We start from the raw sequence: 18243 nt of genomic DNA on the forward strand, positions 1-18243 counted from the left end.
TCTGAATTTTTTGAAGAAAAAAATAGTACGCCACTGAGATATGTCAAACTAAAAATCATTTTTGAATTCCTCGTGCAATTGACGACAAAAAATCTTTCTTGCCTTTTTTTCATATGCGGCGCCGTTTTTATGCAAAAAAATTAAACATCTTAACGTTTACAACGTATTTGAACTAACTTTCTATGCATATGGAAACTACCTCAAATACTTGGTAAGCGTTAAGATGTTTTATTTTTTTGTATAAAAACGGCGCCTCGCATGAAAAAAAGGAAAGAAAGATTTTTTGTCGTAAATTGAACAAGGAATTCAAAAATGATTTTTAGTTTGACATATCTCAGTGGCGTACTATTTTTTTCTTCAAAAAATTCAGACCATTACCCGTACGCGCGCCAATGATGAATATAAAATTCTTCTGTTATCTGTAAAGGAGATCATTTTAAACATTTCTTGCAGCTTTGCACCTAGTTGGAATCTTATTAGTAATATTTTCTGTTATTGTTCTAGTTTAGTATTATTATATTGAATAGTTCTTGATGATGTATTAAGAAATGAAAAATACGCGCCAAGATGTTTTATTTTTGTGCATAAAAACGGTGCATCATATGAAAAAAAGGCAAGAAAGGTTTTTTATCATAAATTAGACGTGGAATTTAAAAATAATTTTCAATTCGAAATATCTCAGTGGCGTACTATTTTTTTCTTTAAAAAATTCAGACCATTGCCCGTAGACGCGCCAATGATGAATACAAAATTCTAAATTGTATGTCAAACAATTCCTAATAACTACCTCCTAAAACTCACCAAATTTCATTTTCATAGCTCAACTGGTCTTAGAGAAATAAATAAATTGGCAGTTTGAAATAAAAATTTCAACACCCCGTATCTCCGAAACTAAGCATTTGCGGACATATGTTTATAGAGCAAACTGGTATTAATTTTTCATGTAGAATTAGCCCTTAAAATTGTTCATACTTATTTACTAACACCCTGTATATTATAGTGTCGCGTGTAGGGGGGTGTGTGTGTGTGCACCACGGACGAGAACTGCCGTTCTCTGGTAATTAAGAACAATTATATACAAGAGACTTAAAAAAAATAAGATAAAATATTTAGAATTCTACAAATAATATTTTTAAACAATATTCGTTATAAAAACCTGACTGTAATGTCTCTTTTGAATTAACTGAATGTCAGATCTTGAAGTTTTGCCTATTTACTCAACCAAGAAGTGTCTCAAATTTCTACCGTCTTTCTACATCGGTTGTAGACTGTGTAATACCGACTGCATTACAAATTTACGAAGTGCTTTAATAGCTAAAGTTTGGCGGAATTAGCGTAGGGACTAAACTTTGTTTACAGCAAAATTGTAAATTAAATCGAAATGGGAAGGTGGAAGGAGATTTGCTTGGTCTTATTTGGAACTTTGGAGCTGGGGTATTATGAGGCCAGGATCTGCAAAGTGACTTGAGAGGCGTTTATTTAATAAAATAGTATTTGTATGTATTAAGTTGATAGTAATTTGAGTAATTTCCTGAGTGGTTTATTTTTATTTTTTAAAACGTTTTTATATACTTCGATTGTCTTTTGTCTGTCTCTTTGTCCGAGAAAAATCTTGTAATTGATTTTAAACATACTTCACGACTAGCTAGAGGTCTGAAATTTTCAGAATAGCTCAGAGCTCGATGACAATGCAATATTCAACAGCTTTGTCATGGATGCATTGATTGCATTTTTATGCATTTCTTGGCCGAAAGTGTAATATTGCTGTCTGGCCGAGTTAGCGCATCTACTTTCTTGTTTATTGTCAGGATAAACTGTGTACTAGTTCCTTCCATTCTCTTCTATTTCCTGCTCTGTTTTTGACCTCGCCCAGTCCAAGCTTTTCGTTGTAGTTCTTTTCCAGCTATTGTCTGGTCTTCTTCTCCTTCTTTTCCTCCTTAGATGTTACTTAAGTGCTTGTCTCGCTGTTTGATCTTTCTTCAATGTATTTACATTTTTTCCTTGATTGTAGTAGATGTGTTAATTTATTTTATTCGTTTCCGTAGCTTTGTATTAGTTATCCTGTTACGCCAGTATATTTTCAGGATTTTTCTTAAACATTTGTTTACAAATGTTTGCGGTTTTTTAGTTGTAGTTTCGTCCTGTTTCCTTGTTTCTTCTCCGTAAAATAAATAGTATGCTTTCGATATGACTATTAAAGATTTTAATTTTTGTTATTTACCTTACTTACCTTTTTTCCCATTAAAAATGTGTCATAAAAAGTCAGTAAAAGTGTAGCACGCCTATATATAACAAAGGCAAAAAAAAATAATATGTAACTCGACAAATTAAACAAACATAAAAATATACTTGGTGCTACGTAACTTTACGGAGTGCCTCGTTAGCTCTAAGTCTTCAGATACCTAGGGGGTGGATTCTTAATAGATTTTAAATATAATGGAAACTCAAATGCTTGGGGAGATCCATAATTAAAAGCAAATGAAAAACGAAACTTACTTAAAACTTCAAAATAAAATAATTAAAATAAAAACTTAATAAAAATATATAGTTATCATAAGATACAAACACATTTATGTACATAAATATAACTATAAATAGCCTTACCTTAGTGTTCTTAGCTGAATATCATTTAGGGCCAAGAGAAAAGGGATCAGATAATAATTAATAGTCAAAAACATTATTGCAAAATGGATCAAATTTTTATTAAAATTAAAATAAAAAAGAAAAATGATGGATCTTTTGTAGATGTACAATATTAAAGATCCTGTTTACAAAAACGATAATAAAGTTAACAAACAATACCTTGTTATATAGTCCTGTCCTTATTCTTCACGTTGTTAATGTCCAAAACACTCACTGTTCACTAAATTTACATAAAAAGTACAAAAAAGGTTGTTTCCATGAAAAGTTTCAGCAAAAATAAATAAACTTCCGCATGATTCTGCTCATATTGACTTTTAAAATATTTAAATAACTTCTAAGCAACTTTTTGAAGTATTTATTGTTATTATTGACACTTAATTAATGAGTTTATCCATGACTGCTTCCAAAAAAAACTTAGATAGTGTATTACACACCAAAACTAACCAGATTCTTGCGTGAACGCGGCAACGCCATAATTTCTTCATAAAAACTCAAAATCCGCTACATTCTCACTTGAGTTCTCAACCAAAACTTCCACTTAAAACTCAAACTAAAATTGCAACTCAACTCCCCAGAAAACTAAACTCCTCAGGTACCACACAAACGGCCCTCTGAGGCCACAACTATTTGAACTGACCTCTGCTTGAATGCCCAAACCCGAATTTAAGATCTCAAAACTTGAATGAATCTCCTCAAACCAAAACGCTTCCTTCCAAAACCCACTCCATTTCTCTCATTCTACCCTACTCATACAATCAACCAATAAGAAAAAAGTTTAATCCTTCCATCTTTCATCATTAACTAATAAAAAAATAACTAAGCTTTCTACACTTATTATCGACCAATAGGGAAAATAAAAATATATTCTAAGCCCAACCTACTTGGTAGGTAACCATCAAAAATCATTTCGCAAAATCAGCAAATCTCTTTCCGTTCTAACATTCTCAAGAAAAATACTGCTGAGTCCACGATCCTACACTTGTGCTTTCTGATATCAAAGTAACACGTTTTGTGTATCTAACTTCCTAAATTCGTGGCGCCAATAACCATTAAAAATACTTTGTATTCTTTTCCACCTCAAAAACTGTACGTCACGAGTACAATTTTCGAGCGCTAATGTAAACACAGGAAACCGAATGTAGATATGACTGCAAAATATAATAACGTATTTTTAACAAAACGGATAAACTACATTTCCATATTGAACTATTCTCATGTTTTTTCGGGACAGAAATAAATTTCTTGAATTTATTCTTGTCTACAGGGTGAGACAAAAATATGTAACAGCTTTTGTAACAAAAATATGTAACATTTACGATTTTTGGTTTCTGGGTGAGGCAAAATAATTGAGTTCTTTTGAACCGTTTCAAAAGTAAATCCTCATTATTAAATCTATCATAATAAGAAATAAGGTAGAAAATAGTACATAACCCTGTTTTTCTACTACTCACATATATCTTTATTTCATTCATTTGTTTCTTCCAAGATAATTCTAAGGATGCAAAATGTGGTCAATGGTGGAGCGTTTGGCATGAAAACCTGCTTGGTTGCTTTTCAATTTGTATTTCAGGGCTATCACAGCTAAAACATTACAATGGAAATGTAACGAAAAATAGAATCAGCACCCAGGTAGCATTAGGTATATTTCGTCAGCAATGAAAGGGTTAATTAAGAAATTAAATGCAACTGTAAAGACACATCACGATTAAATTATTTTTTTCCTTGTTTCGGTCCTGTCAAAAAACCTTCCAAACATTGAAAATAAATGATTCATCCCTAAAGTTTCTTCCTAACTTAAACCGAAGTTTAAGTGTTCAAACACCGATTTGGAAGGGTAGGTATAAAGTGTCTTTAGATCTTAGAACGATTTGTTTTCTTTGTGTACTTAAGAAACTAGAGATTCTGCGTCTTGTTATACTTAGATTAAATCAATAAATAATAACATACATTGGATTTATTAGTTAAAAATTGTTAACAAAATACAAAGAAGTAAAAGGTATGGATATATTTATCTAAATGATAAAATAATCGAGACTGAAAAGGTCTGTTTCGGCACCAGTTTCCACAAACCGTAAGCCACGGGTAACTGATGATATTCCAACGCAGAAAAAAACATAAAACTATATTTGGAACAAACTGTGAATACAGAGCGTGGTTTAAAGAATTAAGAAGGCAATACCACAAAGGCAATAGACATCTACATATTTAGAGAAATAGAAGAAAATGGTTGTCTGAATGAACCGAGTGATCTATTTCAACAGATCAAACTGCCAAAGTAATATTAAAAAGTTGCAGGATAAAATACATTTACTGAGGTCATGAAATTAGAATTGGCAGAGATAACCAAATATGCGAAATAAAAAGAAGATTAACTCTTGCTTGGGCAGCCTACGGACCGTTGAGAGACATATTTAGGAGCAGTATACCAATCAGTTTAAAATGACAAGTGTTTAATCAATGTGTGCTACCGATAATGTCATATGAAGCAGAGACACTGACTCTAACTAAGACAACAGCATCGAAAATGAGCGTTGCTCTAAGGCGCATGGAAAGATCCATGCTGGGCGTAACCCTACGGGATAAAATAAGAAATGAAGATCTGAGACAAAGAACGGGTGTCACAGATATTATAGAACGTGTCACCAAGCACAAATGGAGCTGGGCAGGACACGTCGCCAGGCTAAATGACTCAAGATGGACACGAAAGCTAATGGAATGGATACCAAGAGAAGAAAAACGCAGTAGAGGAAGGCCGTCTACACGGCTAAAAACTGGTAACAATCAGCACAAAACGTTGAAGTGTGGAAACAATTGGGGAAGACCTATGTCCATCAGTAGATGTAAATTTGTTGCACGATAACGTTCTAGCCCTCCACATGCATTCAGTCGAGCTATATCAGACAGGACAGTTGTGTATTAAAGTCTGAATAAGCTCCCGAACTACTGCAAATGTACCTAAGCAAGTAATAGGCCAGGGTAATTAGACAAAAATATACCCTGTTCGTGACACTCGAGCAGCCAGCGTACTGAAGCGTTTTTTCGACAAGTAATACCTACAGGAACAAATTGTAACTATTTCCTGCGTAGGATCTGGCGGCCATTTTTATTTATAAACAAATAACTGTCAAAAAATGGCATTTCTTCAATTTTTTCAAATCAATGGAAAACAGTGAAAGTTATGGTTTTTTCAGTACAAATATCTTTGAGATTATGGAAAAAGCTTTAAAATGACGTATTACAAAGTTTGATATACTCATTTATTGTTAATATAATTGCGAAAAAAGGTCGGAATTGCAAAAAAAATTAATTTCGCAATATCTATTGTAAAAATTATTGTACAGCTTTGAAATTTTTGTCACATAAGGGATCTTCAGTGCTTAATATGTGATAAAAATTTCAAAGCGATTCATTCAATTGTTTAAATTTTATTCAAATTGTTTATCCCAGAGAGCAGTTTTTTTTGCAATAACATAAGTCAGAAAAAAATGACGTTAGAACCATTCCACAGATGTCAAGTGAAAGAGCATGAACTATATTTTTAACTTGGTTTAAAAAACCGAATAAAAATGCATTTATTAGTAATAAATAATTATGCAAAAGTATCGTAAATCTTTCCTTATAAACTTTTTGGATAACTTTTTCCAAAAAAATTAACTTGTTTACCCTGTTTTAAGTGCACAACTACCAAGTAATGTTATTTATATCATAATTGATAAAAAATTGTAATAAATATATATAATTTCTTATATAGCAAAATAAACAGTTTATAAGGAAAGCTTTACGGTACTTTTGCATAATTATTTATTAATAATAAATGCATTTTTTATTCACTTTTTTTAAACCAAGTTAAAAATATAGTTCATGCTCTTTCACTTGACACCTGTGGGATGGTTCTAGCGTCATTTTTTCTGACTTATGTTATTGCAAAAAAACTGCTCTCTGGGATAAACAATTTGAATAAAATTTAAACAATTGAATGAATCGCTTTGAAATTTTTATCACATATTAAGCACTAAAGAACCATTATGTGACAAAAATTTCAAAGCTGTACACTAATTTTTACAATAGATATTGCGAAATTAATTTTTTTTGCAATTCCGACCATTTTTCGCAATTACATTAACAATAAATGAGTATATCAAACTTTGTAATACGTCATTTTAAAGCTTTTTCCATAATCTCAAAGATATTTGTACTGAAAAAACCATAACTTTCGCTGTTTTCCATTGATTTGAAAAAAACGGGAAAAATGCCATTTTTTGACACTTAATTGTTTATAAATAAAAATGGCCGCCAGATCCTACGCAGGAAATAGTTACAATTTGCTCTTATAGGTATCACCTGTCGAAAAAACGCTTCAGTACCCTGGCTGCTCGAGTGTCATGGGAAAAACCTTATTACCCTGGACTATAATTACTAAATTTGGGCCTACAGATCGATAAATTCAAATTAAATATTCACGATTTCTGAAAGCAAAAAATAGTCGTTTGGTTTTTATATCAATTATTTTACTTTGCTGTTGCTTTTTCAACACATTTTGATGGTTTCAATGGGTATTTAAATCGACATTATTTATTATTTTTCTATTTTTTGTATACAATATAGTCAGTAATCAATGTTTTAGTAACGAGAAAAATAAAAGAGGCGTGGTTTCGTCTGTTTCATTGGAAAAGTTTAAAATTTTTTTTTAAATAATACGTCTTTTTAAGTTAGGTACAACACGAAATGGAAAATGAATATTCATATTATTTTCCAATTTTATTAACTTACGCTGTCTCTGCAAGGGCATACATTGTTTATTTAAGGCGATTTTCGTTACGTATCACATGCCCTGCCCATCTGATTATTGAGTCTATTGGCCCTTATATTTCTGACTAGATTTTCCTTTCCGAATAGAGACTCTAGCTCGTTATTGTATCTGCGCCTCTTTTTGTGCTCACACCAGCAATTTATTTGCTTCTCTTTTTGTTAGCGTCCATGTTTCGCTTCCATACGCTGCTGCTGGTCGTAGTCGTATTATGGTCCCATACATATATCTGGATTATTGCACCTCTTGAAAGAAGTTTTGACTTCATTAGATGTTGCATTGCAAAGAAATATTTATTTCCTGTCATTATTCGCGTTTCAACTTCTCGCTCTATTTTGTTGTCATTTGTGATTGTTGCCTCTAGATATTTAAATTCTTTACCCACTTCGAAGTTATGATCGTTTATAGTAATGATTTGCCTTATTCGCTCCCGTTCTTGTTTTGAGACGACCATGTATTTTGTTTTGTCTCTATTTATTTTTAGACCGATGTTTAATGCAGCTTGTACATATATAAAATTATTAATATAACTTCAGAGTTGTGGACTGTATGAGCTCGCTGGTTCAAGTGGAATTAAGAGAGGGTTATGATAAACAGACAATTTTATAACTTTATAAAAATCTTACCAAGTCCTGTTTGGTCACTTTTGACTGTTCGCGTTTTGATTAAACGCATGTGCCGGTTTCACTCTCGGATTAACTGGTTGACGAGTTTTAATTGTTGTTAACGGATAAACGGATTATCGTCTTATTTCGCGGAGATGTGTTGCCAAACGCAAGCTAACCCACGAGTGATAGGTTACTGCTCACATTGTATTTCAGAGTATAATTTTTACATTTTTTTGTCTCATTAAATTTTTCCTCTGCCTCTTTCTTGTAATAAGGAAGTAATTCATTTTTTTTGTTACAGACACAGTGCCGTAGATGTCGAACTAAAAACCAACGAAGTAGAAAAGAGTATTCCCTTTAAAACAACCTTCAAAAAAATCTACTCCCCTCAAGATGTGCTTAGAGCTCAAGACGAGTATACTCGTTCGTTAGCTGAACTCTCTTCGAGGGATGACAAGCGGATGATATCAGAAAAGATCAAAGCTGGAAAGGATGTACTACACACGCACACAGAAGAAAAATCTCCAAATGCTCAGAAAGATGTCTCGATGCCCCGAGAAATCGAATTCAGCCGAACTGCAGTCGAAGTACTCCGAGAACAAGTCGCGCGAGAAGTTGTTCTAGGAAAAGTTGACAGCTGTCAAACGGATGATAAAGTCAAAGGGCAAGTCGATGTCATCTCGAACAACCGAAAAACACGAGGACTTGGAGCTAGCGCACATTTTCCTAGAGATAGTAGTCTAACCGAGCCTAACCTTACGAAACCTGTGATAACTAATAACTCAGTGCCTTCCTCTCAACTTTTGTCTGAGAATGTCTCCAGTGAGCATGCTACCGGGCACAATGCTAACATGTCGGTCCAATCGAAAACCTTTGGTAAGTGTTTTTATTAATATTGCAATGATTTTAACACTTAATTTATTTAGTTTTTATCTTTAACGTATTTACGTTTATTTTTCATTTATAATATTATGGTACATTCCATGTCAAATCACTCAGGCAAAAAATTTTGGATCTCCGATTTGTCTGAAAATTGGTATATAGCTTCTGCGGGACGTAAAAATAAGATATTTAAGGTCAAAAAATCTTCTTCTTCTTTTTTTCTCAAAATGTTATTTTATGCGATTTTCCAGTAATTTGGTGTTTATCTAAACAAATTTGCATTTTCTGTCGTAAAGCATCAATGAAAAACATAATATTTTAATAGAAAGGACTCAAAAATGTCATTATATGGCATTATAACAAGTTATTTTGAATCAAAACAAGTTTTTGATCAAATTTTATAGTGTAAAAAACGTTAAAATACCGTTTTTACATTTTCCTCCATTCCCAAAATACATCATCATCGATTTGGCTGAAAATTTGCCCAAAGATAGCCAAAAGATAGGACTTTAAGTGGTTAGAAGGATTTGAGTTATATTACAATACCAAAAAAGTTACATTCAGTAATATCAGACATAAAAGTATATATTAGTCCAGTCAGGATAGCATTTGACCTTGAGTGCCGAGCTGCCCAAAATTTTATTTTTCTGATCTTTAGGGGAGTCAATAGTAGCCTAAATTTAAAATCACGAATGAATTCCTCCGTTACGTTAGCCGCCATCTTGTTTTAGAGGAGAACCTGTTTTGCTTAATATCTCCGCCATTTTTAACTTTTCGACAAAAATGGTACGAACTGAAATTGTTCCAAATAAATCGTATTTACAATTATTACAAGTTCTTTTTACCAATTTTTGTCGTGAGGTCGATATTTTCGAGTTAATTGTACTTACAGTAGACGCCTATATTTTTGACTATAATATTGCATGTAACTTTTTTGATATTGTAATATAATTCAAATCCTTCTCACCACTTAAAGTCCTATGTTTTGTCTATCTGTGGGCAAATTTTCAGCCAAATCGATTATGATGTATTTTGGGAATGGAGAAAAATGTAAAAAACGGTATTTTAACGTTTTCTACACTATAAAATTTGATCAAAAGCTTGTTTTGAATCAAAGTAACTTGTTATAATGCCATATAGTGACATTTTTGAGTCCTTTCTATTAAAATATTATGTTTTTCATTGATACTTTACGACAGAAAATGCAAATTTGTTTAAATAAACACCATATCACTGTAAAATCGCATAAAATAACATTTTGAGAAAAAAAGAAGAAGAAGATTTTTTGACCTTAAATATCTTATTTTTACGTCCCGCAGAAGCTATATACCAATTTTCAGACAAATCGGAGGTCCAAATTTTTTTTTGCTCCAAAATTGAGTGATTTGAAATGGAATGACCCATATTACTAAACTGTTCAGCATTTGTCTTTCAGACAAATGCTGAACATTAAACTATCATACAGGAAAAGAAACGAATGGATTCATAACAAAACAAAAGTGAAAGATGTCTCTACCCAAGTAGCAAAGCTTAAATGAAAGTTCGCCTGACACACCCTACAGCAGAAGGATGAAAGATGGACTAAGATGATTATACATTGGAGACCATGGAACCACAAACGAAAAAGGCGAAGGCCACAGTGCGATGGTCGGATGGCCTGAAGAAACACTTTCTTTCTTTCTTTCTCCCCTTCCTTATACCCTTTCAGGTGTCGGATTTGGGTTTAATTTAGCTACATATTCACCCATCTCTTCCATTCTTTTCGGTCCTGTGCTATTAGTTTCATTTCTTCTAGCGTTTTCTGTTTGATTTTTCCTGCTTCTACTATTTGCTGTATTTCTTCGCCATTCTATACCATTTTTTCTTCGGCCTGCCTTTTTTCTTTTTTGTAATATTCCTTGTTTCGTGAATTTTCCTTGCTAGTCTACTAGGTTTCATTCTCATCAGATGTCCATACCAGTTTAATTGCCTCTTTATTATTTTATTCATTATTGGTTCCTGTTTAGTTATCCCTCTTATTGTCTCATTTCTTATTCTATCCCATTTGGTCTTTCCGGCTATAGCACGTAAATGTCTCATCTCAATTGCATTTATCCTACTATTATGCTTTTTCTGTAAAGTCCAATTTTCGCTTGTATACAGTATCGTCGGTATCACAATCGTATTATATATTTTAATTTTTGTTTCGTGGGACAGTTCTTTTTTCCTCAGAATTGGCGCTAGTGCGTAGTACAGTTTATTTGATTTTTTAGTTCTGTTTGTTATTTCGAGGTCTATTTTCCCATCATTGGTACTAATACTTCCAAGATAATCATATGCTGTAACTATTTCCAGTTGAGTATTTTTGCATTTTATAATTACTTCATTTTCTTCCTTTTCGCCGATGACCATTATTTTACTTTTCTCGATGTTTATTTCCATTTTTAATTTCTCTATTTCTTCTGTCCATATATTTATGAGTTTTTGCATTTTTGTCACGGAATCTGCTATAAGGACTATGTCATCCGCATACAATAGGGCTTCTATTTTTATTGGCTGTAATCTTTGGTATCCTATTATCTGAATCCTGAACATTAAACTATCATACAGGAAAAGAAACGAATGGATCCATAACAAAACAAAAGTGAAAGATGTCTCTACCCAAGTAGCAAAGCTTAAATGAAAGTTCGCCTGACACACCCTACGGCAGAAGGATGAAGGATGGACTAAGATGATTATACATTGGAGATCGTTGAACCACAAACGAAAAAGGGGAAGCCCACAGATGCGATGGTCGGATGACCTGAAGAAACACACTGGGTCAAAATGGATGCAAATTGCCCAAGATAGAGAGGCATGGAAGAAGGAAGAGGAGGCCTATATCCAAGGATGGATGTTTAGGGCTGATTAGATAGATATACTAAACTATTTACATCAAAATATGATTTATATACTACATGTATCTCCCGACAGTAAGACGGATATAAGTTTAGCACTCCCGACAATACACGGAATCAACTTTCGTTGGAATTTTTTCCTAGACAAATAGATGGAATGTGACTGCATATTGTAGGGTCCCTTTCGTCTCCTTTATTCGTCATCTCCTTGCCTTATAAATTGTAAAACGTAGAGATTAAGGATGTTACCAGAAAGTGGTTCCACGAGAATTTTCAGCCTTATTCTTTAGATCAGGGACTTCTTATTTATTTCTCTCTAAACCTATTTGTGTAGAATAACCATTTTTATATTATAGTCCAGGGTAATAAGGTTTTTTCCATGACACTTGAACAGCTGCCGGTAAAATGTAGAATGGTCGCTATGAAGATCTGAATGTGTGGTGAGTGCTCTGAGAGGATTTTTTTCCACATAGTGATGGATTTGTATGGAAAATCGAAGCCTCTTGAGAGTCAAATACGCAGTTCTACAAACCGGCATTGTTGTCTTTTGTTTCCTGTGTTATGTATGATGGTCAAGCCCTGATTTCATCGAAGAAATGTCGTTCCTGTCCCGTGATGTTTTGTTTCCAGTTTCCCAGAAGCCCCCTTTGTGATTTGTGTTATGTATAACGAATCTACGACCTAGCTCCCGCACAACAAATGAGCTGCGGTCTCGCATGAAGGTCTTGCGTGTCTGTTCCTTCTACTAGCCCCACTTCTACCCCCCAGTATTTTTATAGTTAGTTCTTTCCTTGTTCCCATATGAGCAGACATGTAAAACGCTTCAGGGTACTGAAGCGTTTTTTCGACAAGTAATACCTATAAGAGCAAATTGTAACTATTTCCTGCGTAGGATCTGGCGGCTATTTTTATTTATAAACAATTTAGTGTCAAAAAATGACATTTTTCACTTTTTTTTTCAAATCAATGGAAAACAGGGGAACTTATGGTTTTTTTAGTACAAATATCTTCGACATTATGGAAAAAGCTTTAAAATGACGTATTACAAAGTTTGATAGACTCATTTATTGTTAATATAATTGCGAAAAAAGGTCGATTTGATAGACTCATTTATTGTTAATATAATTGCGAAAGGTCGGAATAACTGTTGTAAAAATTAGTGTACCGCTTTGAAATTTTTGTCAAATAAGGGTTCTTTGGTGCTTAATATGTGATAAAAATTTCAAAGCGATTCATTCAATTGTTTAAATTTTATTCAAATTGTTTATCCCAGAGAGCATTTTTTTGCAATAACATAAGTCAGAAAAAAATGACGTTAGAACCATTCCACAGGTGTCAAATGAAAGAGCATGAGCTATATTTTTCAACTTGGTTTAAAAAAAGTAAATAAAAAATGCATTTATTAGTAATAAATAATTATGCAAAATTATCGTAAATCTTTCCTTACAAACTTTTTATTTTGTTATATAAGAAATTATATATATTTATTACAATTTTTTATCAATTATGATAAAAATAACATTACATACTTGGTAGTTGTACACTTAAAACAGGGTAAAAATGTTAATTTTTTTGGAAAAAGTTATTCAAAAAGTTTATAAAGAAAAATTGACGATACTTTTGCATAATTATTTATTACTAATAAATGCATTTTCATTCACTTTTTTAAACCATGTTGAAAATGTATCTCATGCTCTTTCATTTGACACCTGTGGAATGGTTCTAACATCATTTTTTTCTGACATGTTATTGCAAAAAAATGCTCTCTGGGATAAACAATTTGAATAAAATTTAAACAATTGAATGAATCGCTTTGACATTTTTATCACATTTAAGCACCAAAGAACCCTCATTTGACAAAAATTTCAAAGCTGTACACTAATTTTTACAATAGTTCTTGCGAAAATATTTTTTTTAAATTCCGACCTTTTTTCGCAATTATATTAACAATAAATGAGTATATCAAACTTTGTAATACGTCATTTTAAAGCTTTTTCCATAATCTCGAAGATATTTGTACTAAAAAAAAACCATAAGTTTCGCTGTTTTCCGTTGATTTGAAAAAAGGGGAAAATGCCATTTTTTGACAGTTAATTGTTTATAAATAAAAATGGCCGCCAGATCCTACGCAGGAAATAGTTACAATTTGTTCCTATTCGCGGTGTGCAAGTACTTGGAAGGGATACGCGAAACGACCGTGCGCGAATAGCGGAGAAAAATTGCAACTTTCTTAAATAATTCATATTGTCAATTCAAATTGTCAAATTGACGTACATTTCATACCTATTGTTATTTAAGAAGAAAAATTATATATTGCTTCACAATATTTATATGATATGCAATTATTATATAAGTAAAGGTAAATTTAATTAATTGTATTTTGCTTGCAGTACTGCATTTTAATAACTAATTTTATTTACTACATACAATTTTTCACGTTTTAAAAACATAACCTAAATCTTATTTTTTCTTCTTATTATTTGTTTTTGGACTATGGCCTTGACAATTATCCAGTAACCAGGACCATATGATTGGCCAATATAATTAAAAGTGCGAATAAAAGTGCAGAGCGAAGAAACCAGGTGTCGCTTTTCCGAACTTGCACGGTCCCAATGGTATTATTTGTCAAAAAACGCTTCAGTTCCCTGGTTGCTGAAGTGTCACGAACAGGGTATATTTTTGTCTTATTACCCTTGCCTTGTCCATGTCCATGTCAGGCCATGGAGTTGGGGTGTTTACATTGTAAAATGGCATGCACCCTACCCTCCGTGCTATGGCATGCTGGACGAGCCATACAGCCTGTAGTCCAACACCCCGAAGTATGAGCGGGAACAAAAAGTGTATTAATACTCATACGCTTATGAAACGCACCTGGCGGATCATAAGGGCCTTCACATTTTACTCTTTTTCAACTAGTCTTGTGTGAAATGTCTTTAATCTTTCCTATCGGCCTCTCTTGGCTACCTCTTCTTCTTCCGACCCCGAATGGCTATTAGGTTTCCGAGGGCAGACGGGTCACTATATTTCTTTCTACAACCTACCTGCTCTTCACCGAATGATTGCCGGTATAAGCAATCCCCCACTTACTGACCAACGGCTTCGGGCGGATGAGTTGGTAAGTGGCAGGGCACTCTTTTGTCCTGAGACTGAGAAATCGGTCTCGAAGGCGGATGAACCCTACAGAATGGTCAACGGTATAAGAATGCAGAAGGCAACGGGAAACCACTGCATTAAAGACTCATGGAGTATCCCTAGAAATCGTCATGGCTTACAGAAATGACAATCAACGACCTACTAATCATGGTTCTCGGATGCCAAGATTCGGCAGGGGAAGAAACAACAGCAACGACAGGGCTTCCCAGGCCGTTAGTCAGCGAAATCCCTGTTCCCTAAATATATACAAATACACCTACAAAATCGCTACATGGAATGTAAGAAGTATGTATGAACCTGGAAAACTGAGGAATATACAGCAAGAGATGATGCGACTAGATATCGATATATTAGGAATAAGCGATACAAGATGGGTCAGTTCTGGCGAACTCAATACAGACAATGGGCGAATCTATTACTCTGGAAGCAGCGACACCCAACACAGATATGGAGTTGCTATGATCCTCAGTGAAAAAGTAACGAGATCAGTAACAGGCTTCGTTCCGGTGTCCGAAAGAATTATAATGTTGCAATTATTGACAGCTCATGGAAAAATGAACCTAATTCAGATTTATGCGCCAACTGCTGACAAAAATGAAGAAGAAATAGAGAACTTTTATAGCGAACTTCAAAAAACATTACAGCTCACAGCATCTAGAGACATAACAGTGATCATGGGTGATTTCAATGCAAAAATTGGCGAAGGAAAATGCTACCCTAATGTAGGGCCATATGGACTTGGCGAACGAAATGACAGAGGGGATCGCCTAATAGAATTTTGCCAGGAACATAATGTTGTAGTCGCAAATACATTCTTTAAATTACCTAAGCGACGCCTTTATACATGGAAATCGCCAGCTGACAAAGACAACAAAATCGTCAGAAATCAAATTGACTACATCCTAATAAAGCACAGATATCGAAACTCAATTCAGGCAGTAAAGGCATATCCAGGAGCGGACGTATCTTCTGATCACAGTCTTCTTATTGCTAGGTTTCAACTTCAACTAAAAAAGACGCAAAAAAGCCGCAACAACAATAAACTTAACATACAGAAACTTAAGTCAGAAGAAACAAAAGAAAATTTGAAACATGAAATCAACACAAATCTAGATAGAAACCCAAGAAATAATTGCAACGTAGAACAACAGTGGCAATTCTTCAAAACCTCTATATTAGATCCAAGTAAGAAAGTACTTACAACAACCAAATGTAAGAAAGAAGAATGGATGACGGAGGAAATTCTAGAGTTGATGAATGAAAGAAGAAAAAACAAAACAATTAATAAGACTCGCTATAAACAGCTTCAAAACCAAATAAGAAGAAAAATTAGGGAGGCTAAAGAAACCTACTTCTCTGAAAAATGTAAAGAAATAGAAGAACTTCAAAACATATATGACAACTTCAACCTACATAAAAAAGTCAAAGAACTAGCCGGAATAGGAAATAGAAGAACCTCAAATATATTGCTCGACAAAAACGGAAATACTATAATAGAGACAGAACGAAAACTACGACGATGGAAAGAGTACATCGAGGAACTATTTCATGACCAGAGAGAAGCTAGTACATCCGTAGATAGCCAAACCGGAGATGTAGGCCCAGAGATATCCAAATCAGAGGTTAGTCAGGCAATAAACTCTATGAAAACCAATAAATCTGCTGGTCCAGATGAATTACCTAGCGAGCTGATAAAGTTGGTCAACGAGAAAAACCTGGACATAATAGTAGAACTGTTCAACGCTATCTATACTACGGGAATCGTCCCTAGAGAAATGTTGACATCAGCATTTGTGTGTTTGCCAAAAAAAGTGAATGCCAAAGAATGCAGTGACTACCGAACCATAAGCTTAATGTCACATACCTTGAAAATTCTGCTGAAAATTATCCACGCCAGAGTACACTCTAAACTGGAGCTGGATATTAGTGACACTCAATATGGGTTCCGCAATGGAATGGGCACCAGAGAGGCATTATTCTCCTTCAACGTGCTGACACAGAGATGTTTGGATGTTAACCGTTCTCTTTACGTCTGTTTTATAGACTACAATAAAGCGTTTGATAAAATAAAACATGACCGACTCATGGAAATTCTAAAAACTAAAAACCTAGATGAAAGAGATTTAAGACTAATAACACATCTCTATTACAATCAGCGAGCAATAGTAAGAATTGAAACAGAAACATCTGAAGAAATGGAAATAAAAAGAGGAGTCAGGCAAGGCTGCATACTATCACCTCTATTATTTAACGCTTATTCTGAAGAGGTAATGCGAGAAACTCTGGAAGATGAAACAGTCGGCATAAGAGTAAATGGAGTCTTAGTTAACAACATCAGATATGCAGATGATACAGTAATAATAGCCGATAATTTACAAGACCTGCAAATACTCATGAGTAAAATAGTAAGGTGTAGTAGGGAGTACGGACTCTCTCTCAATATCAAAAAGACAAAGTTTATGAAAATTAGTAAAAACAACCATAATACTAACGAAATCTTGATAGTAGAGGGCCAGCAGATCGAAAGAGTAAAAAAGTACACTTACCTAGGGACACTTATAACCGAAAATAATGACTACACTGCAGAAATCAAAGTCAGAATCGAGAAAGCACGTTCTGGTTTTATGAAAATGAAAAAGGTCCTATGTAGTAAAGATTTAACATTAGCTCTTAAAGTACGCCTAACAAAATGCTACGTATATAGTGTACTATACTATGGACTGGAATCATGGACGTTAAATGTAGAGACAATGAGACGACTTAACGCCTTTGAAATGTGGACGTATAGAAGAATTATGAGGGTTTCCTGGGTAGATAGAGTTACGAAGAATGAAGTACTGAGAAGAATAGGTAAAGAGAAGGAAGTTGAACTGACAATTAAAGAAAGAAAACTACAGTACCTCGGACATGTGATGCGGGGCGAGAAGTATGGCATCCTGCGACTCATAATGCAGGGAAAGATAGATGGCAGAAGAAGCATCGGCAGAAGACGAATTTCATGGCTGAAGAACCTGAGAGAATGGTTTGGATGCAGCTCAAAACAACTATTTAGAGCTACTGCCTCAAAAATTAAAATAGCTATGATGATTGCCAACCTCCGTAGCGGAGATGGCACCTGAAGAAGAAGACCCTTGCCTATTAATTATACTAACGTAGAATCCAAATAAAACATAAACATTTTGTCAATAGCAAATATTCAGTAAATATAGAGCATTTTTCATGGTTTAATACCGTGAAAATTACCATACTCGAAAATTTAAAACAGAAATGACAC

General features: G+C 33.9%; 1 protein-coding gene across 4 annotated transcripts in view; it reads left to right on the forward strand.

Moving 5' to 3' along the window:
• Positions 1-18243, forward strand: part of LOC126881766 (calcium/calmodulin-dependent protein kinase kinase 1) — a 391062-nt gene that overhangs the window by 284002 nt on the left and 88817 nt on the right. For all 4 annotated transcript variants that reach the window (XM_050646245.1, XM_050646244.1, XM_050646247.1 and 1 more), the window contains one exon: positions 8360-8934. In XM_050646245.1, coding sequence (XP_050502202.1) covers positions 8360-8934 — 575 coding nt within the window. The remainder of the gene's footprint in view (positions 1-8359; positions 8935-18243) is intronic.

This window comes from Diabrotica virgifera, chromosome 3 (assembly GCF_917563875.1).
Source record: "Diabrotica virgifera virgifera chromosome 3, PGI_DIABVI_V3a".
Taxonomy (NCBI): Eukaryota; Metazoa; Arthropoda; class Insecta; order Coleoptera; family Chrysomelidae; genus Diabrotica; species Diabrotica virgifera.